Raw genomic sequence first — 22,248 nt, forward strand, 5'->3', positions numbered from 1 at the left:
TATCCCTCCCCACAAAGTGTGAGAAATATACCCCCGCTCCTAGAACCCCCCCCCCCCCCCCCCCCCGGAATTTACGCCAGAGTGAGAATGGCAAAAAAAGTCGTCTTTGGATTACTAAGTAATTGAACCTCGTCCTCGAAAAGACAGAGGATCTTGAAAGAGCATTGACCTTTTCAATGTTGGTGCTGATCTGGCTTTATTTCAAGTCGGATTTTTTAAAGTTATCTTTTAAGAAAAAAATTACTAATAAATAAAATTAAACACTTTTACAATTTTCGATCATAATTTATTTTAGATTTAATACATTTTTTCCAAAATTAAAATTTATGGTTCCTTAACAATTCAATTTGTTTATTTATAATTCTACCTTCGATAATTCCTTGACGTAACCTATTTCTCTCTAGCTCTGTGCTCATATGTACACGTGTATATCAGCTGTTCGGAACAATTATCTGTGCATTATTGTATGTATCGCATGCTAAAAGCCTGGCGTGGACTTCGTTTATTGGTTGATTAATAGATCTCTCATTTTATTTTGAAGAGCCATAACTGGCTCATCGATTTTCTTATGACTTCAAAGAGCGGATTTCAGACGGTGGATCTATCAAATAGTGACCCGAAAGAGTCGGATTTGAATCAGAAAATAGAGAGGCCAATCGGTAGTCGTCAAAACGAACGTATTTTTTTAGCACGAAACAAGGAAGAAGAAGGCGGCGATATGCCCCAGCCGGGAGAATCAACGGGCAAGCTCTTGCTTTGTTTTCTTGGTGTATTTGTATGCTACTTCTACTTTGGAATTCTTCAAGAAAAGATGTAAGTTTCTGGCATGCAGGAGCGGATCCAGTATTTTCCAAAGGCATGAAAGGGGGGGGGGGGCACACTTCTGTTTTAACGCCAACATTTTTACATTACTCATTACAGACATTAGGCCTTTAAAAAAAATGCCTCTCAAAGTCAAATACTGAAATAGAGGCGCACGGCCAATGGGAGACTCAGACTGTCTCCCATGGCCATGACTCATGAGAGAGATTATCTCCAATATCAGAGACTGTTGTAAAGAATTTAGGTACTAGTAAGTAGTATCCAATTTCAGAAGGCGGTGCTGCACCATCCCGAGTTTGCTCAATCTCGAGATTTTAGCCCGATCAGCCCTCTTCGCGATTAATCTCGAGATTCAAGAAACCCCGTCTGCACCATCCCACGAAGAGCTATATCTGCTCGAGCGAGGCAACAAGCCCGATATTACGAGCATGCGCACTTTCGGATCTTGGAGTTTCAACGGCCCGCGCTTTTGAATAACTTCCCGCGATATGCAAGCAATGTACTCCTTTCACTAGCACTTTCGCCGAATTCAACCGGTGTTATGCAACAATCCTCTCAGCTCAGCGAGTGAAGAAGTGATGTATTCTTCGTTAAATATGATGGCGGAGTAGGAGGCAACGACAGAGGGGGAGAGAGGGGGAGAAGGAGGAAAGAAAAGCTATTTGCTCACATTTTGCGAAGGAATAAGACAACACTGCTGTCAGTGTTGTTATTGAATATGACCATCGTCGATGAGCGCCTCCCCCTTCGGTCTGGTCTCTCCCAAATCCATTCACTGGTGGGACACCATCGTTGCTTATGAACGCTATTCGCATGTATAAAGTTGACTTTCGCATGTGTTTATGTTTTGACCAAGGCGGAAGTGGAACGCGAATTGCATTATGGACTGACGTCATGAATAAATTACCCCGAGTCCAATCTCGAGTGCGTCTGCACCGACGAATTAGCGGGATAATTCGTAAAATAGCGCGCTATTTTGCAAATAAACCCGAGTTGACTTGGGATTGCAATCTCGAGATTAATCCTACGAACTAGCGCGATAATTGCGTCTGCACCGCCAACTATCTCGAGATTTTTCAGATCGGGATAATTTGCTGGATCAGAAATAGCGCGCTAATTTGAAAACTCGGGATGGTGCAGACGGCCCTACAGAGACAGTTTCCAGTTTGGGAGACCAATTTACTTTGTTTACATTTGCTGCAAAAGGATTACCTTGGCGGCAACAAATAAAATTGTGATGAGCACAGAGCAGATTCCTCATAAAAAATTACCGCTTTTCATCGTCTACTTTTGTTTTGATAAGGATTTTTGTTGTCATCCACACACTTAACAAATGAAATGGGCTTCTGACCTCAGTGCAGTGAGAAAAAATGGTGGGTGGAAATAATTACGCTTTTCTTCTGTTCTTTTGCTAAGCAAGTCCCATATATTGGAGAGAGCCAGAGAGGGTCTCCCATATTGGCCGTGCTCCTCTACTGTCAAAAGGGGGGGGGGGGCACGGGTAGCCAGGAGGCTATATTCGTTCCTGGATGAGTACCTGAACTCGGACTCGGGAGAGAGTAAAACTCATTCACTAATGTGTGCTTACTCTCCACGGAGCCAGGGATTGCATCCCATACCGCAAAAAAACTCATTCACTAATGTGTGCTTACTCTCCACGGAGCCAGGGATTGCATCCCATACCGCAAAAAAACTGACATTTTCGCCCCCGAGATTTCTACTTTCCTTAAAAAAGATCTAGCCCTAGGCTAATGATCATGTAAATCAGATAGGCCTACAACTTTATACTTCATTTCCGACATTTCTTCAATATTGATTTCATTTTCTTAAAACAAGAATTCATTAAAAAAAAACAAGAAAAATATTGTGAAAAGATGGGGAAACTTGCCACAATGTTTACGTCGCCATCTTGTTCTCTTAGTCTTTGTTTTTCACCAAGCTACAAGACGCATATATCCTCAATATGGCCCTGCCCTATTGTCTTTGTCACGTTTGTACCGTATGCACTGCATCGCGACTTAAACTGAGCTAAGGGCACACAAACAATAAATACATGAGTAGAGTCGGGCAAAAATACACATTTTTTATTTTCAGGGGCTTTTTTCACAACTTGCTATACTGCCTAACTAAAAATCTGTAATATTCAATGAGTATAAGGGGGATTCCAGGCCCCCCATTTTTTTAATTCTCTCTTGATCTTGAGCATTTTGGGGGCTAGCTTAATCGCCCCCAGCCAACCTTAAAATTTTTGTTCCCTGAATAGAGGTAACTAATTTCAATTGAAATTTACACAATACAAACTAAAATGAAGAATGCCATTTTTCCATAAAGTTAAAGGTAATAATGGGGGTGTCGTGGTCTAGTGGTTACGCCTCTAGTCGTTCAATCAGAGCGACGTGGGTTTGAATCCCAGTCATGATGTGTTTTCCTTCAGCAAGAAATTATTATTATTATAATAGGTGCAATTTTTAGCATGATCATGTTGTTGTTGGCCCACAATGTAAAGTCTGTTGATCATATGTTGATTAAAAGAAAATGCAAGCCTTTGCAAGTTTTTCATGTCGGCATGCCAATGAAATTATTCAATTGTGTCTTGACATAATTGTGTTTCCATCCAAGTTGCTATCCTAACTGTTCAGGTGTCCAAAAAGAATTTCAATTATTCTTACTTTGATGTATACAATTTTTTAACCCAGGTTTTTTATACTTTACTTTATTAAATTCCTGCTATGTTGTGTACATATGCTAAATGGATGTTTCGTTTTTGTTTATTTGTTTTCTTACAGAACAAAGGGCTCCTATGGCGAAGATGAAAAATTCAACTACTTCTTATGTCTTCTTTTCTTGCCATGTGTTTTCAATGCCGTCTATGCTAAAGCAGGTTTGTAGAGTTTAGATGGTACTTAAGGCTGAAAATAATCACACTGAAATCTGGGGCCCGTTTCATAAAGAGTTACAACTGTTGTAACTTTGCCATTATGGCAACTACCATGGCAACCTTGATTCTGATTGGCTGCTGAGCCCTGTTACCATGGTAGTTGCCATAATGGCAAAGTTACAACAGTTGCAAGTCCTTTATGAAACAGGCCCCTGGTGCCTGTTTCATAAAGGACTTGCAACTGTTTTGGATGAAAATGAGTAAAGGCAAAGGTGAATCGGTTCTATAATTGAAATGAATAAGCAATGAGTGAGCTGATGATGCCATCTCCACACTTTTTCAATTCAAATTTTCTGCTCCCATACCATACCCAATACAAAAAAATGGATTGATTTCTACTTCCATGGGTAAGATCGTCATTGTTGTAACTTATTTTGTAACGATGGAGATGTTTTTTCCTAGCACTGCTCAAAGTTTGTTTCATTACTTTGATAAAAAGAAGACCACCCCCGACAGATCTGACGTGACACCTGCCCACTCCTTACATATTTGTGATGACAAGCATACAACTGTTTTACCAGATTAATGGAAAATATTAATAATATCCTCACTTTTCATCCAAATTTGATATGAATTTTGAATTTTTCGCCTTGATTTTAATAATATAATAATGATAATAATTGGATTGATAAAGATTGGGTTGATACAAAGCCCTGTTTATGGCAAGTTAAGATCAAGTAGGTGGGTTCAAATTATAGGCTTATCATTTTAAGCCTAAATAAATCATTTGTCTTCAGTTTATCCCTTTTCTTCAATTTAAGTACAAAGTACATACTGTGCAGCCGTGTTCTTATTCAATGTACTTTCCCTAATAATAGCCCCAAAATACTGTCTGTAATTTGTAGTTTTGATCGCTGTTGTCAGCTCAATAAACCTGGCCTTGTTTGACTCGCTGTGACTTGCTTTGCAAGTCTCAAATGATTGTCATTCATGGCAGGATGTTTCAGATTAAATAGTGTGACTTGTCTGAGTTAATGAGTGAGTAGATGCATCATATGAAGTTGAATGCTAACGGGGGGGGGGGGATAAGGCTGAGGTATACAGTGATTTTTAATGGATTACTGTCCTTGAGATTTGAGAGGTTCTCGTTATTTAGTTCAACCCAACAGAGGTACATTCATAGAGGTGGATTAAATTAATCCACCTCTATGCTATGGGTAGTATGTACATTACACTAGTGTCTCCTTAATATTGTTTTTGCAGTATATTCAGTTTAATATTGAGGGAGAAATACATGTATGTAGGCCTACTGAAAAATTACTGTGGTAAATATAGATTGTGGTTCCTTTCCTGTAATAAAAATCATTCAATTAAGGTTATCTTTACTCTCTGAATTGGCAATGCAAGGAAAACTACAAATTACTGTTGAAAATATATATTCAGTTTAATATGAAAATGGGTATTTATCATCAATTGGGGAGCTACATGCTCACCAGTTTAGTTTAAAGTAGACGTTTAAGAAGAATTAAAAAAGATAGTGACTTCAATGTTATGTAGATTGATCATGGAACAAAAGGTTAAAAGTGACTAAAGTACATGTACGAACACAGAATTTTTTAGTCAAAAGTCCTACACTATAGGCAATAAAGCAAAACACCCACACATCTTCAAACAATTATAAAAGAGCTTAATTAAGAATATATTATTTTGTTTTTTGTGTTAGTGATTTTTTTCTGAAAAATTTGCTCACAATGATTCAAGGAGCTTACACACATAAACAAATCATTATCATATGACTGACAAATCCCTTCTTGAATACCTCCTCGGGAGTATTATTATCTGTTTTTGTTAAGTTTCCATAATAAAAATAAAAAAAAGGGGTAAAAACACCAATTGTGAGTTTTTTCACTTGTTCTTGCCAACTTTTTTTGAATAGTGTGCTTTGTTTTTTGTTGTACTTGCAGTTCTTTACTTCACAAGTGAAGGGTCCGATCCCACATCACACAACCTGTATGCAGCCTGTTCTGTGACCTACCTTGGGGCCATGGTAGCCAGTAATATGGCCCTTCGTTACGTCAGCTATCCATTCCAGGTCCTAGGAAAATCATGTAAACCAATTCCAGGTAATTAATAGAATAAGCCAAGAATTGCGTTAACCCATGGCAGTGAAGGAGATTGCTTTTGGTGACCACCTTTACTGCATTGCTGCCCTAAAAAAACTCCTCTTACTACTACTACTACTAATAATAATATAGAGTATTTATAAAGCGCCAAATCCACATTGATTATGTGCTCAAGGCGCTGACTTATACTTGGTATATTATTATTACCCCGGCTGTAGCTAAGCGGCCATATAGGCGCTAAAGCGTTCAAGGAATAAATCCTGCCGGGTACCCATTCACCTCACCTGGGTCGAGTGCAGCACAATGTGGATAAATTTCTTGCTGAAGGAAATTACGCCATGGCTGGGATTTGAACCCACGACCCTCTGTTTCAAAGTCCGAAGACTAATCCACTGGGCCACAACGCTCCACACTAACTGGGCAATTATGCCTTAAAATTTGCCTTGCCCTCATGAGGTCTAAAGTGTGTGGGCTGGAATTAATATAATTATATAGAGGCAAGCAATGTCGATTTTCAGCTGTTTTATTTTTAAGGGACTAAAGAGAGTTTGTATTTTAGCTCATCTGGCCCAAAGGGCCAGATGAGCTTATGCCGTGGCGTCCGTCGTCTGTCATCTGTCCACAATTTCAAAATGCTTCCTCTTCGCCATTACAAGTCCGATTTCAATTCTGTTTGCTTTATATGATAGCACTAGGTGGGGGATTCAAAACTTCTACACAGAATTTTGAAATTCATTAAATATGCCAATTTATGCACATTTTTCAAAATTCACAAAAAATGCTTCTTCTTTAATTGTTGACTGATTTTGATTTTTTTCTTCCATCTGGTAGAACTTCATGAGGTTCACCAAACTTTTACACAGAATTTTGAAATTTTCAGTAGAAAATCATTTATGCTAATTTATGCAAAATTTATTCATAAATCACAGAAAATGCCTCTTCTTTATTTGTTGACCGATTTTGATTTTTTTTTCTTCAATCTGGTAGAGCTGCATGAGGTTCACCAAACTTGTACACAACATTTTGAAATTTTGTCTAGAAAATTATTTATGCTAATTTATGCAAAATTTATTCATAAATCACAAAAAATGTTTTTTCTTCATTTGCTGATCAATTTCAATTTTGTTTGCTTTATATGATAGCTCGAGGTGGTGATACAAAATTTTAACACAGAAGTTTGAAACTCTTTAATATGCTAATTCATTCATATATTTTCAAAATTCATAAAAATACTTATTTATTTGTTGATTGATTTTGATTATTTTTGTTCCATCTGAGAGCTACATGAGGTTCACCAAGGTTCTACACAGAGTTAAGAAATTTTGACGAGAAAATTATTTATGCTTATTTTATATGAAATTTTTTCATAGATCACAGAAGATGCTTCTATGTCATTTCTTCATCAATTTCAATGCTATATCCTCAATTTATGTCACCAATATAATTCACTACAGTGTCAACTGGGCTCAGTGGGCTGAAATTAAAATTGTGTTAAATTTCTTGCGAGATGCCAGATGAGCTCCACATCATTGATGTGCTAGTTTTCTTTAAAAAGAGGAGAAATTACTTTTTAAAAGATAGGAATGTGGAGATTCTTATGTTTCCTTGTGCCAATGGATTTTTGGTATTTGTAATATTACATTTTTTCCTCTGACAATCTACAGAGTTTATACATTTACCTATATGTAGAAATTTAGAAACTAAAGGAGCAAACTTTGCAGGCACAATGTGAAAAAAAATAAACATGTACGAGCTGAAAATTAAACTTGCAAGATCAATAGTTAAAGGGTCAGAAAAATTAAGACATTATACCAAGAGGGCATACATTTTCACAAAGACTCATCAGATGCAAATGATTTAACAGTCACTACAAACTCGGAATGTTAGATGATAGTCCGATAAAAATAATTATACTTTATACTTATAGGTCTTCATAGCACCTAATACCTCTTAATAAATGCAGCATAATTACCCTGGCATTGTCTGAGCTACTTTGTAACGCGCTCAAGCATTTCGAGGAATAAATTCCTGCCAGGTACCCATTGGGTGCAGCATATTGTGGATCATTTTCCTTCTGAAGAAAATTTGCGTCGTGGCTGGGATTCGAACCCACGACCCTCTGTTTCCAAGTTCAAAGACCAATCCACTGGACCACAATACTCCACATTGTATAATTCTCAATAGGGCAGTTCTGTAAAATAGTCAACATATGAACATATTGGGGGGTCAAATATACTTTATAAAATTGCATGTGATTGAATATTCACCAAAGCGATTTCCATTTTACTCAAATTTTGCCCTTTTTTCCTTGACAGTCATGATTCTGGGTGTGCTTCTTGCCAGAAAATCCTACCCATGGATGAAATACCTTTGTGTACTCCTGATAGTCTGTGGTGTTGCAACATTTGTCTACAAAGATAAGGGCACCAGCAAAAACAGTGACCACTTCTTGGGTATTGGAGAAATTCTAGTGGTGAGTATAGGGTTAGGCTTGTGTCTGAAGAGCAAAGGCTCAGAATCATGGAATGTGAAGACAATAGAAGAAAGAAGGTGTCTTCAGGAGAGCCATGGTATAAAAAATTGTGGTGTTGAAATCTAATTTAATAGAAATTGCACATGCCAGCTCATGGAAAGGTATTTTATTGATAGCTAAAACAAAATTTATTCTAATTTTGCAATAGGCTTCATCTTATTTGATGAATGACATAGTGGCTTAAGCCTATTAGGTACTGATTCGAGGACTTCCATTTTTTTTTTCTTTTTTTTCAGCATTTTTTTATACCAAATCAGCAGAGCATGATGAAACGCATTCATAGTCATGGTTGGTAGGAATCGGTCCATTTGTGGCTGTATGAATATTACTTACATAGCCCAATTGAAATCAGTATAAATTGACATGGTTCTAACCTGAACAGTTATAGACCTGGCCAATTTACAGAGATGTTAATTGACATACTACAGATTCATATTGTTATAACTGCCATAATTTGGGGCCACCATGAACCAATTCATGTCATATTTGGTGTGTGTATTTTTTTTATCATACTCTTTCTAAATGTAATGAAAGTGCGCAACATGATAATTGATGACATACTTGGTACTCTATATAGCCTGGGTTAATTTGAAAATTTGAAATTGCTTAACGGAGGCGGGATATTGTTTTAAAATTTATTGATGTCTTTTTGATACTTTTTGTTTAATATCTTTTATGCAATTTCAAATGGCCAGGCATATACAAACATTTTTATTTATTTATTTGTTTAAGTTTAAAAAACAGGGAAGCCCAGTCAACAATATGTTGGTCTCCCATGGGGCTCTGTGACGGTGTACATAGCATAACCTCATTCAATTCATTTACATAACAACATCGTATAACATAGGCATAAATATATAAGTACAAGTGAAGGGATCTTAAAGCTAAAGTGGCAAGTAAAAACATGCAATTAACAAAAGTACAATGATACATACATAAAACAACAAAGCAAATAATGTGAGATTCATTATTGAGACGTGTAGTATTATAATTTATTGGCAGGTTGTTGGATAAGGAAGGACCGTCGGAGCGCGATGAATTTTTACAATATTCTGTATGACATTTAGGGAGAACATGGTCACCTCTTGCGGATTGTCTTGTATTGATTTGGTGAAATTCACCGAGCTGTAGAAAAAACTTGCCACAGTAGTCAGCTGATAAATTGTGAATACATTTATACATGAAGAAACATCTGAAATATTTAACACGTTGATTAAATGATACTGTAACCATTTGAACTCCGTAAACATATCTTGAGAAGGAGAGTACGTGTTATTATTGAGAATAAGTCTGGCAGCCCCTTTTTAAAGTTTAATGATTTGTTTGTCTGCGTTTTTTAACGGTTACCCCAAATCTCGCAGCAATAGTCAATTTGCGATTGTATTAAAAAGTTATATAATAATTTTACAGTGTCATTGTCTACAAATGGACAGATTCTTTTTAACATTGCCAGACCCGCAAATACTTTTTGCAAACAGAATTAACATGATCATTCCACAGAAGCTACCGGTCAATAACTACTCCGAGACATTTTATACTGGAGCTATGCTCAGTAACTATCCCATTGTAAGCTAAAAGAGACATCTTCAACTCTAAAAGAATTGATTCTTGGTTTACTTCCAATAAGGATGAATTTAGTTTTGTCTACATTTAAACCTAATTTAATTAAATTTATTATTAACAATCCAATGATGGATGTTATTTATGTCTTCCTGTAATTTATGTCTTCCTGTAAGATGTAGATTATCTGCTATTTCTAAAGAATTGCAATGTAGTGTAGGATTTATGTTGCTATAAATTCATTCTTTATGATCCTCTTTCACATTTTTTTATATGTAGATGGTGTCTTTAACATTTGATGGACTGACAGGAGCTATTCAAGAGAAAATGAGAGGAAGGTTTAAAACTCAGTCACATCACATGATGTTTAGTATGAATGCATGGTCAATTTTATACCTTGGCATAGGTGAGTAAGCAATTAAAGAAACTGGGTGGGTAAGTTTTTCATAAAGATGTTAATTTACGAGCAACTTTACCATAGACTGGTGACCCTTTCTCAGGAACGAAGTCAATGCCAATTCAAATCTAATGTGTATCGCTTAAAGCAAGAAAGGATCGTTAGTCATTCGTAAAGTCCTTGTAACTTAAAAACACCCTCCTGGGGCCTGTTGTATGAAGAGTTACAACTATGGTACCTTGGAACCTTGATTGTGATTAGCTGCCAGGCACTGTTACCATCTTAGTTGCCATAATGGCAAATATGTACATGTATTTGTAACTCTTTATGAAACAGGTAATTTGATCCCATCGCACAAAATGTTACTCTTATAGTAATAGTGCCATCCAAATTGCATCCACCATGAAATTCTTGATTCTTGTTGGCTGTTGGGCATTGTTACAATGGTAGTTTCTATTGGATGGAACTAGATTTACCATAATGCATGTAGCAACTTTTATGCAATAGGACCATGATGGTGTATTGTAATTCCTAAAACTGCCCATACACTTAAGCATTCATTAAATTGGCAAACAACTAAATTATATTCTGGTGCTTGATAAAAAACATGTACCTTCCCCTTCCCCCTCTAAAGTCCCTTGGAGATTCATGTTGAAGTTGGGAGTTAATTTTCTGTCACCCTAGTTAAAATTTGACAAATGATTTGCAAGAAAAGCTGTCCAACCACATTATGGAATTATTCAAGGCATTAATAGGGAGAAAGTCTTTCTATCACATTAACTGTATGTATGCTCATATACTCAATTTATTCATTCACTAAGCTCTTTTCCTTTTCCATTTTCCTTGTTTAGCTATCTTTGTAACAGGAGAAGTATTTGAATTTATACCATTTGTGCTACGTCACCCTTCAGTGCTGCCTAATATTGTTCTTTTTGGATTAGCTAGTGCCATAGGTCAGGTAAGATAGCCTCTATATTCAAATAACAACCAAAGTCAAAGTCTTTTAATTCTTTCTTACCTTAGATTTCTTTGGATCTTTTTTGCTCATTCTTAAATTTCTTTATTATCACTACTGTTGAAACTCTTCAGATTGTGATGTTTTTTTTAATTATATATAATGCCCAAGATGTATTCTTGATAATATCAAAACTAGAAAATGCCAAAATGCAATTTCTCTGTTTATATGTGAAACATTTGGATGTGATACTTTGTCCTTATGTTTGACCAAATACTTGAAGACACTTCTGGGGCCTATTTCATAAAGAGTTGCTATCATAGCAAGTTGCTATCATAGCAACTCTGGTAGAATAGCAGCTTTTGCTTGCTATGCTAGCAACTTGCTATGATAGCAACTTTGCATTTCATAAAAGCACATTCGCTGGAAAGTCAGCTTGACTTTCCAGCTATTTATTTGAATAGTCATGTACGAGGCTGATTAGGGGGAAATCCCCTTTCTCTCCAGTTTTTTGTTTTCAATTCAAGTCATAAGTTTAGGTAGAAAGCACTGGCGGATCCAGGGGGGGGGGGGGGCACAGCCGGCCCGTGGCCCCCCACCTTTGAGAAGCAAAATTAGAAGAAAAAAATTGAAAGAGAATATTATTTTTTTTTTTGCTTATTCATTTTTTCGGGAGCGAAATTATTATTTAGCAGCTGCAAACAGGGTCTGCAGCATAAGACTAGCAGTTGAAGCATAGTGATGGCTCTATGGTGATGGCTTGCAATTTCGGAAGAGAGTAAGAAGAAAATATCAATTTGTGCCAAGATGGCATAGCGTTGTTTCTCCATTGTGTAAGTTTTCAGAGAATTGATTTAATTTAGCCCTATGCCAGGGAACAAATTATTCTAAAAAGGGGGAAAATTTATTATTATTGCCGGTCGAAAATTCACCTTCAACAAAGTTTCTACCGTACAATTTTCATCCCAGTCCCACACTTGACTATTTGTGTCGGTAATGCAAGGTTGTATCAACAACAAGGCAGGCGCAGGCCACTGCTGGTGCAGTGCTATTAAAAATCACCCTGAAGCAAGTAAATTTGTAGGCTCTAATTATGCATGAAACATCGAAAATGACCTTAAAAGATTATTTTTGTTCAAAATGGAAATGATTTTTAAGTTATCGGTTTCAACGGTGAATAACCATTCAGTAAATGGATTCAACAATGCCATGGCCACGACTTTTTTTTTTTGGAGAAAGTCAGAAACAGAAAAAAAAAGCAATCATTTTTTTATCGCATACATTCGTAATTCCGAAGGTTCGTTAGTCCGAAAACGAAGTGAGGTTCGTAATTCCGAAGGTTCGTTAATCCGAAAACGAAATGGTTAACGAACGTTATTTCATTTTCGGACTAACGAACCTTATTTCGTTTTCGGATTAACGAACCATCGGAACAACGAACCTTATTTCCTTCTTGGATTAACGAACCTTCAGAACATCAAAGTTCAAACCTTATTTCGTTTTCGGATTGTCGAACCTTCGGAATAACGCCACAAATGTTCGGATTAACGAACCCTTTTACGTTTTCAGATTAACGAACATCGAGGTATAGGCAATTTACGTGTTTCGGAATTACGGACCTTCGGAATTACGAAGTGTAACCTTTTTTATGGCCTAGGGCTTTTTTAATTTAGGCCTTGAATTAAACAATTCCACATAATAGATCTACCTTCCTCTATTTTTTCTCACAAGAAAAAAAATCCTCTCAATTTTTTTTTTTTTAAATGTCTATAACCTCCTTTTTTTTTCCCTTTGCCTGCCCTGGGAAAGACTGAAAAATTTGCTGTTTCAGAGGAATTTTTTAACATTTTTTTTTGGGGGGGTAGGTAGAACAAAAAAAAGAAACAGCATTTCTACTAGGAAGCATTACATTAATATTTTCTTTATTAGCATTATCACAGACATTGCTCTAAATGGGCCCCTGTTCTCTTGTAAGAGCCATTTGGGCATGCCTGAGCACAACGTACACCATTCTTAACAATGAAAAACCCTTTACAGTGTCAACTTGAGTCTACTTGACGCTCCCCCATGACCAGCGTCAAATATTTAACCCTATTTGACGCTCCAGTAACCATACTTGTCGCTCCAGTAAAAAGTTGACGCTCCTACTGGAGCGTCAACTTTTTATGAAATGCGCTGCAGCGTCAAATATTTAATTTGACGCTGCAGGTGAAAATTTGACGCTGTTTTGGGACTTGACGCTGACGCTGTACCTTTATGAAATAGGCCCCTGGAAAGCAGTTTCAGTCTGAACATGCAAACTTATCTCCTTGGAACAAAACAGAAACCATAAAAATCATCTTGGTACAGCTGGAATTATGTCGTAGAAATGTAAAGGGCTGGGACCGGGTTTTTATTACTTCGATCGGGACCCCTATTTATATAATGTTTCGATTGATCATTCACAATTATGAAAATTATTACCATAATTATTTATCTAGGTGTATTACTTTCCATCGTAATCAGAGGAGTATTCAATGAAAGTTGAAAGTTTAAATTTCACTCAATTTATTAAGTGATCTTTCTGTAGTGGGAGAATTGGTGCTTTGGATGGTTAGCTATTGAATCATTAAAGTATTAAATCAGCTGGAATCATTTTTATCCCCAAATCACCAGAAAACATGAATAGACTATAAAATTGTCACTTGCATCATTGCATGGATTATTTTTATAGACTTCAGGCAATAGGAGACAATCATTTGATGCCAATTTTCCTTTAGCTCCCACTACTCAACACAATCTTTGACAATACAACCTGATTGATCCTCATTCATTTCTTTGTTTTGACAGCATTTTATATTTATGACGGTGGCCACCTATGGCCCTCTCACCTGCTCCATCATCACAACAACAAGAAAGTTTTTCACCATCCTCGGCTCTGTCATCTTCTTTTCCAACCCAATGTCCTCCAGACAGTGGATAGGTGTAGCCCTAGTATTCACCGGCCTTGGTCTCGACAGTATCTTCGGCAAGAGCAGAGCCAAACCAAAGAATTGAAGTGACTCGTCGCGATATCTTGTGAAAAAAATGTTACGTACATTTTCACGAGCTTCACTTTGATTGCAAAGTATGGTGTTCCCTTGAAGATAGCAAGATCAAAGAACAGCGATGCATGAATTGTGATTGTGAAGCAGGGATTCATGAATGTGCATGAGATTGCTAAGAACTGTATCATGTATAACCACCTTTGTGAATTCAGGACTGTATCTCTAAATTCAAAAATTTTGAGTAGAGCTCAGAAAAAACACTATTCAAGAGTTATGACAAAAGTGTCAACTTCTTTTGCCTAGAAATAGTTCTCTACATGAAGGAGGACGTTTTCAGACAGTATGAGGTTGCCGCCATAGCTGTAATTCTAAAATACAGCCTTTTCTAAGCTTTCCTTATATATATTTTTTTTAATTTTGGGATACAAGGCTTTAAGATCCCACTGACAATGTGGGATAGGCTGAGGTATACGCATGGGAAAGATAATTTAGGGTTTTGAATAAACGCATCAAATATCAGAGTCTTACACCGAAAATGTAAGACTTGCATGTCTGTGACCATATCAAAGATATTGTCATCAGACATAGTCAATAGGTGACATAGATTTATCTCGATAGACCTTATGCATGTGACGTCATGCAGCCTGAAAAACCAAAACGCACCCTCAGAGGACAAGCAAGGTTTTTAGAGGATGTTCATTCATACACGATTTGTGTAATTTCGATCATGTTAACACTTGGGCAATCTCATGTAAAGGGTGCGTCGCCAAGGTCACTGTTGGTCCTGTAATGTGGTGTCGTGATTGTTTATTAAGCTGCTGATGATGTCAGTGCATATGGTCACATGACACAATCGATAGTAATTTACTGTACAATTGAATTGAATGTTTGATTGCACATAAAGATCAGTGTTACGGCCACTGGGGAGTATTCCGTGGAATATTTATTCTGTTTCTTGTACCAACAACTGTTACAAGCTGCAGAAATCCTTTCATCTGATTGGCTGAAAGCAAGTGAAGTATTGAAAATAACCGACAAGGTGCTTCTTGAAATACGCCCTTGGAACCTGTCTTTCCAAACTGTCTTTTGATGAGATAATCAATCCATAGAAAATTTTATTACGGAATGTTCAAGCCTATGTTATGTCTGATTTTTGTCTCACCTGCATAGCAGAGTGAGACTATAGGCGCCGCTTTTCCGACGGCGACGGCGGCGACGGCGGCGTCAACATCAAATCTTAACCTGAGGTTAAGTTTTTGAAATGACAGCATAACTTAGAAAGTATATGGACCTAGTTCATGAAACTTGGCCATAAGGTTAATCAAGTATTACTGAACATCCTGCCTGAGTTTCATGTCACATGACCAAGGTCAAAGGTCATTTAGGGTCAATGAACTTAGACCATGTTGGGGGAATCAACATCAAAATCTTAACCTAAGGTTAAGTTTTTGAAATGTCATCATAACTTAGAAAATATATGGACCTAGTTCATGAAACTTATACATAAGGTTAATCAAGTATCACTGAACATCCTGCATGAGTTTCACATCACATGACCAAGGTCAAAGGTCATTTAGGGTCAATGAACTTTGGCCGAATTGGGGGTATCTGTTGAATTACCATCATAACTTTGAAAGTTTATGGATCTGATTCATGAAACTTGGACATAATAGTAATCAAGTATTACTGAACATCCTGTGCAAGTTTCAGGTCACATGATCAAGGTCAAAGGTCATTTAGGGTCAATGAACTTTGGCCAAATTGGGGTATTTGTTGAATTACAGCCATAAATTTGAAAGTGTGTTGGTCTAGTTCATAAAACTTGGACATAATAGTAATCAAGTATCACTGAACATCCTGTGCGAGTTTCAGGTCACATGATCAAGTTCAAAGGTCATGTAAGGTCAAAGAACTTTGGCCACGTTGGGGGTATTTGTTGAATTGCCATCATATCTCTATAAGTGTATTGGTCTAGTTCATAAAACGTGGAAATAAGAGTAACCAAGTATCACTGAACATCTTGTGCGAGTTATAGTAGTTTTCAAAATCAGCACTGCTGCTATATTGAATCGCGTGATGCAGGTGAGACGGCCAGAGGCATTCCACTTGTTGTAAAAAGTGCCCCTGTCATCTTAGATAAGGCCAAAATTGTATGAGTGGAATACTGAATATATTTATTTTATGGAGCTATTTGTACATATACTTTTATATTCACATTAGCATAAAAATGATTGCCTTTTACTTGTCTTGTGAAACTTGTTCAAATATACCTCAACGGGGCCAGTAAATGATAATGATAATACTGTAAATTCGTAGAGTGCACACACTGTCAGAGAATGCTCACGGTGCTAGACTGCTAGCCCAGCATCAGTTCTCTAGTCTATACATAAACAAACTAGTTTGAAACTACAAATTCCAAACATAAACCTTAAATTATGTGATGCAAAAGGTAAAAATATTAGCGGGTATATAATTTTTAATCAGTCACTGGAATTTATAGCTACATTCTGATGGGGCCTGATGCCCATTCACCAACAGTGTCAGGGTCAAGCCTGGTCAGCTCACTTCTCAAAGGAGCTCTGGCAAATAAGGACACCCGTTCCCTAACCAATGTTGGATCATGGTGGTAGAAAGAAATCTCCATGGTTGAATCATGCCAAAATAATGATATTTCTCCCTTGTAAAGAAAAAAAACCTGCACTTTTATTTCATATCGTTAAATGTTACAGACCGGGGTCACAGAGGTCAATTAAATTATTATATGAAAATGTCTCATTCTTACAATTAACATAGCAACATTTGATGGACCAACTTCAAACTTAGCTCAAATTCATATATGGGAATGTGACCTTGATCTGATTTGATCCGGATATCAGAATTAAACTTGATTTATTAATGATTAGGGAGAGACAATCTGGGTGGATTGTTTTTTTCTTCTAATGTTAAAAATGGACAGTGCAATATATTTCACAAGGCCTCTGGGAATGGCAGATGTGAAATAAAATGCGCAGTCACAAATTCATCTCGTTTCTTAATTCTTCATGCCCCCGCCCGCCTAAGGTGGTTGGTGAAGGCATTATTTATTATTCGGTATTTATCTATTTCTTTTTTACTATCTATTACCTTGTATTTTATGCATGTACATATATGTTCAAATATACTGAGACTCTTGGAAATACACTGAGCCTCGTTTGAGTCAGATTATTATTATTTTTTTTTTGTACATGATTTTAGTGTAATTTCCATTGAAATTCAAGAGGGGAAGATTCTTGAATTGTGAATTATATTCACTTAATAAAAGTTTGCTGGACATTTCAACAATATAAAGGGCACTTGCACCACTCTGGATTTTTTTTTCTTAACATGTTTGATGCATGTAACGCAATGGTATCTGTAGAATAGTTTTAAAGTGAACGTGGAGTTACATCTGGGGGGTCATGTTAGCCTAAAATTAAAATGAGAGATTCATTAATCCATCTATAATGGTTCATGGCGATTGAACAAAATATGATTTAATATGGTTGTGTGTGAAAATCTATTTTTGGATAATAATTGACAAAACCAGTCACACCATTTTCAATTTTCTGAGAAATGGACATTTATGGAATTTATACTTCATAAGAGTGGACTGCTCACATGTGCCGTCACAAATTCAAAGATTTTGAAAATTCATTACTTTGCCATTCATCCATCAAAATATTGCCAGACCTTTTGATGTTTTCTCCCATTTTTCTGTTCTTATTAAAACCAACTTTGATTGGAGTTATGTCAACTTCCCCTTTTATGAACTCTAGATGTGATATGGCTGGATGATATGACACGGTGTACTCAGGAACATACTGCAATTTAAAATATGTATTGAAACATCCAAGAATCTATTCTGATCCATAATCAATTTCAAATCTATGACAAGCCATGTAATGAGTCACAATGTGTGCATTTTATAATACATGCGCAAAAGGTGTGCCCTTGTTGATTAGTGCACTTAAAAATTCAATTTGTTTTATTTCATTTTCAACAGAACAAAGTAAAGTGGACGTATATAATTAAAATGACAAACTTATTCACTCATTCTTGTTAAACCAGAGAGATTGGTCGACCACAGCATACTCAATATCATTCATTATCAGTGTTTCTCTTCTAAAGTGATTAAAAATCTCACTTAAACTCTCCAGTTTTCCTTGAATTGGTTCTACTGATTAATCTTTATTCAATTCCCTGTGCTTGGGATTCATTTTTCAGTTAAATACTTCTTTACATTTTTCAATTTCATTCGCAGCTGGTGCTGTCTTGTATGTCTTATGGAGCGTTGCAAGTCAATTTTTGTTCCCAAAATCAGTTATTATAGTTATGATAACCTTTCAATTCATTGCAAATTAACACTAAATCATTAGTCTATATTTTGAAACAAGGAGTTCAAATTGGTGTGCTTTTGTTAAAATTGATTTATCGTTTGTTAGATTGATTGCCAATATTTTCTTGCAACACCCCCCATCAGAAAAAATGGTAAACCAACAAGCCTCAAAGTGATTGTAAGACACATTTATTCTTTTTAAATGTCACACAACACTAGTTTGGTCAATGTGGGAGAAACCAAAAATCTTATGAATTTTAATCTGAAGAATACATGTCTGTTGGATAATTTTGTTGATGAAATTCATCGCACTGTTTGTTAATGAGAAAGAACTCAATAAGATTCCCAGGATGTCCCACAAGAAGTTGAATGAATATTAGAGCATTGCTGTAACAACTTTCGAATCATGTGCCAGATGCAAATTGTACAATTGCCCTGGATATTGCAATTTATTATTATATTTTTTTCATCTGTCATATATATACATGCATTTGTATTATTTATGGTGTGTCCTACACTGCATTTTAATGGTATGCATTAAGCATTTATGTTGTTATTCAAGAATTGTTTTTACAATATGATAGTCTTTACTTAAGAAAGTACTATCTGATTGAGTTTTTGTTATGAAATAACCAAGATCATTGACTATAATCAATCCTATAAGCAGTGGCAAATCTAGGATTTTGAAATAGATGGACACAGATGAAAATATTCCTAGATTTAGCGATATTAGTTTGTTGTGTTAATGTGTTTACAATGGGCAATTCTCAAAATATAGCAGGTGCATGCACCCACTGTGCTCCCCACCTAGATCCGCCATCGCCGTTATGTCTGTAAGGTTGGCAATCAAAGCAAAATGTTATGTTATTGTGCCCAGTCGGTGTTTCATAAAGCTGTCTGTAAGTTAAGAGCGACTTTAAGAACAACTGGTGATCCTTTCTTGTGGCAAATAGTATATTCATTCATTGGTGATGGTTTAGCACGTAAGACAGGTTCACCAGTTGTTCTTTAAGTCGCTCTGAACTTACAAACTGCTTTATGAAACGGCCCCCTGTTTTAATAATAACAATAACTGTAGTAGGTTCCCGAAGGGGCCACTTCCATTGACGAGTGGATACCATGCACGACCATGGGGTCTTGAAAAGCACCCTAAATACGTATTTTCCATATTCTGAAAATGCACCCCTTAACAAGTATAGGCGTGTGAAACCCTACCCTTAACAAGTATTGGAAACAAATACTATTGGCAAGTATTCCCAGAATTGAGCCCCTAACCAAGTACAGCGATGTATTTTCCATATTCTGAAAATGCACCCCTTAACAAGTATTGGAAACAAAACGATACTCTTGGCAAGTATTCCCTGAAATGAACCCCTAAACAAGTACATCAATATTTTATTGTTATGTCACGGGTCCGTCGGTCGTGGGTTTTACCTTTACACACCATTTGGTTTAGTACGGCCCCACCTTCCACACCTCGCACAAATCGGACTCTAAACACGTAATGTTGGGGCAAAAAGAACATCCTTTATAAAACATTTTGATTTTGTTTTATCATCCCTGCAAATTTGACCCTAAACACGTATATTTTTCCGAGCGAAATAGATACACCTTTTTCAATATTTTTGTGTTTTTGACACCCTTATCACGTTACGTACGTGCCCTATCTTGAAAAAGACACCCTTTTTTACATGTTTTTTTGGTCGTGCATGGTATCTACTCGTCAATGTAAGTGCCCCCCCCCCCCCCCGGAGTAGGTTCTTATAGTGCATATGAGTGACACTCATGGTGCTCCACCCCAAACTGGATGTAGCAAAGCTGCCAATAGGGCACTTGGCATCTCAAGGAATAATTCAATGCAATGGTGTCTTCAATTGTAAATTAATTTTAATGACAATCACAGTGAAATTGGAAACCTAGAAATTATGTTGTTACATGAAAATTCGGGGGTTTTCTTGTAAAGATATTTATGAATCTCAACATTTGCATTGCACACAGGATTAAAAAGGGAAAAAGTAGGGACAAGAGAAAATTGTTAATGTGGACAATTTGAAAATAAAAAGTGATGAAAAGGGCTTCAAAAGATTTAACATTACCAAATGTTAACTAGACATTTTAATGTACAATAGATTTAGAATGACATAAAAGCACTTAATAAATTATTTACCAGTCATTCTTACCATGACATTGGAAAACTTATTTGTGAATGTCTTTTTTGTTTGTATCTTAGGCTGCAAAAAATGAAATGTCACTTCAATTCCTAGTCCCATAATCACACCCTCCCATCTTACTCCTCATGCTCCTATGTTAATTCCTGTTTGAAACTCCCTTATTTATTCTTTTACATAAGCAACCCTGAAGTCATTTAGTTGAAGGATAGGGACAATTATCCAATATTAATACACCTGTATCCATGATGTCAGAATGAACAGGGGGCAGACCATTGCGTCTCAAGAGGTACAGGTTGCTGGGGGGGGGGGGGGTTCTATGAATTTTTTTTTTTTTTTCAATAGAGTTTATCATAAAAGAGTCAGTTTTTTACTTTAATTGCATGATGATAAAAAGTATAGGCCCCGTTCGTATCCCCGCCACCTCCCCCCCCCCCTATGTTTTTTTTTTCTTTATACTGGAAAACCATGTAAAGTGTTATATCTTGTAGTTTCATGTTTTGTGAAGCAAGGCAGCACATCGTCTGTACAACACAAGCAAATACTAATATAGGAACTTTTTGTTTTATGCGAGACTCCCAGATGATACAAAATTATAACATCGCTTGATTGATTAATATATCAAGTGGTTTTATGCCTCACAACTTCTGGGCCCCATTTCATAAAACTTGTTATTATAATGAATTTACATTAGAAGTTACTGAAATCTTTTAATTTGAATGGCTCATATTAAACTTGTTAAAGGATAAGTCAACCCCAACAAGTAGTTGATTTGAATATAAAGAGCAAAATCTAACAAGCTCAACACTTAAAATTTCATCAAAGTCGGATGTGAAATATGAAAGTTGTTTGGCTTAATTTGACAAAACAATCCTTGTCGGTATCCAATTGAGGGGACTGATGCCCTGATGACATCACCAATTTTATTTCTTTTGTATTTTATACGAAATGTGAATTTTCTCCTCATTGTCATTGTCCCTGAACATGTGGAATTATCATCGTTTAATATTTTGTGGTTCAGTCATGGTTATTTTTGTCAAATCTGTACAAATTGAAATGTTGAATAATTCAAATAAAAAAGCAAAAGAAATAGTGAGTGAAGCTAGGACATCATCCGGAGACATGAAACGGGAACGGGACCCCCGGACGGGACCCAGGTCAATATTGGACGTTATTCGTTTTGAGCAGAGGCCACTGAAAAGCAGAAAGCTGGAAAAATTCTGAGACTTCAAAGAGGGCTCGAAAGAGCTCAGGAGGGGAGTGCAATGATCTCGCCGGAGTGGTGTGAATATAAAGGCCACTGCACGTACACCTTAATACGACTGTTCGCGATCGGATTTAATTTGAACAAATCGCATTTTGCTCATTTTCTGAAATTGTGATTGGAACATATCGTTTTATTTGACACATGTTTGAGGTTAAAATTAATCTA

The 22,248-nt window shown here is 36.5% G+C and overlaps 1 protein-coding gene across 1 annotated transcript; it reads left to right on the forward strand.

The window, feature by feature from the left end:
- Nucleotides 1-414: 414 nt before the first annotated feature.
- Nucleotides 415-20,843, forward strand: LOC129257974 (solute carrier family 35 member B1-like). Its single transcript, XM_054896427.2, has 7 exons — nt 415-813; nt 3,609-3,703; nt 5,665-5,823; nt 8,139-8,296; nt 10,196-10,322; nt 11,165-11,271; nt 14,098-20,843. The coding sequence occupies exons 1-7, from the start codon at nt 569-571 to the stop codon at nt 14,302-14,304; spliced, it is 1,098 nt and encodes a 365-aa protein (XP_054752402.2). The 5' UTR covers nt 415-568; the 3' UTR covers nt 14,305-20,843.
- The last annotated feature ends 1,405 nt before the right edge of the window (nt 20,844-22,248 follow it).

Source organism: Lytechinus pictus, chromosome 3, assembly GCF_037042905.1.
Source record: "Lytechinus pictus isolate F3 Inbred chromosome 3, Lp3.0, whole genome shotgun sequence".
NCBI lineage: Eukaryota > Metazoa > Echinodermata > Echinoidea > Temnopleuroida > Toxopneustidae > Lytechinus > Lytechinus pictus.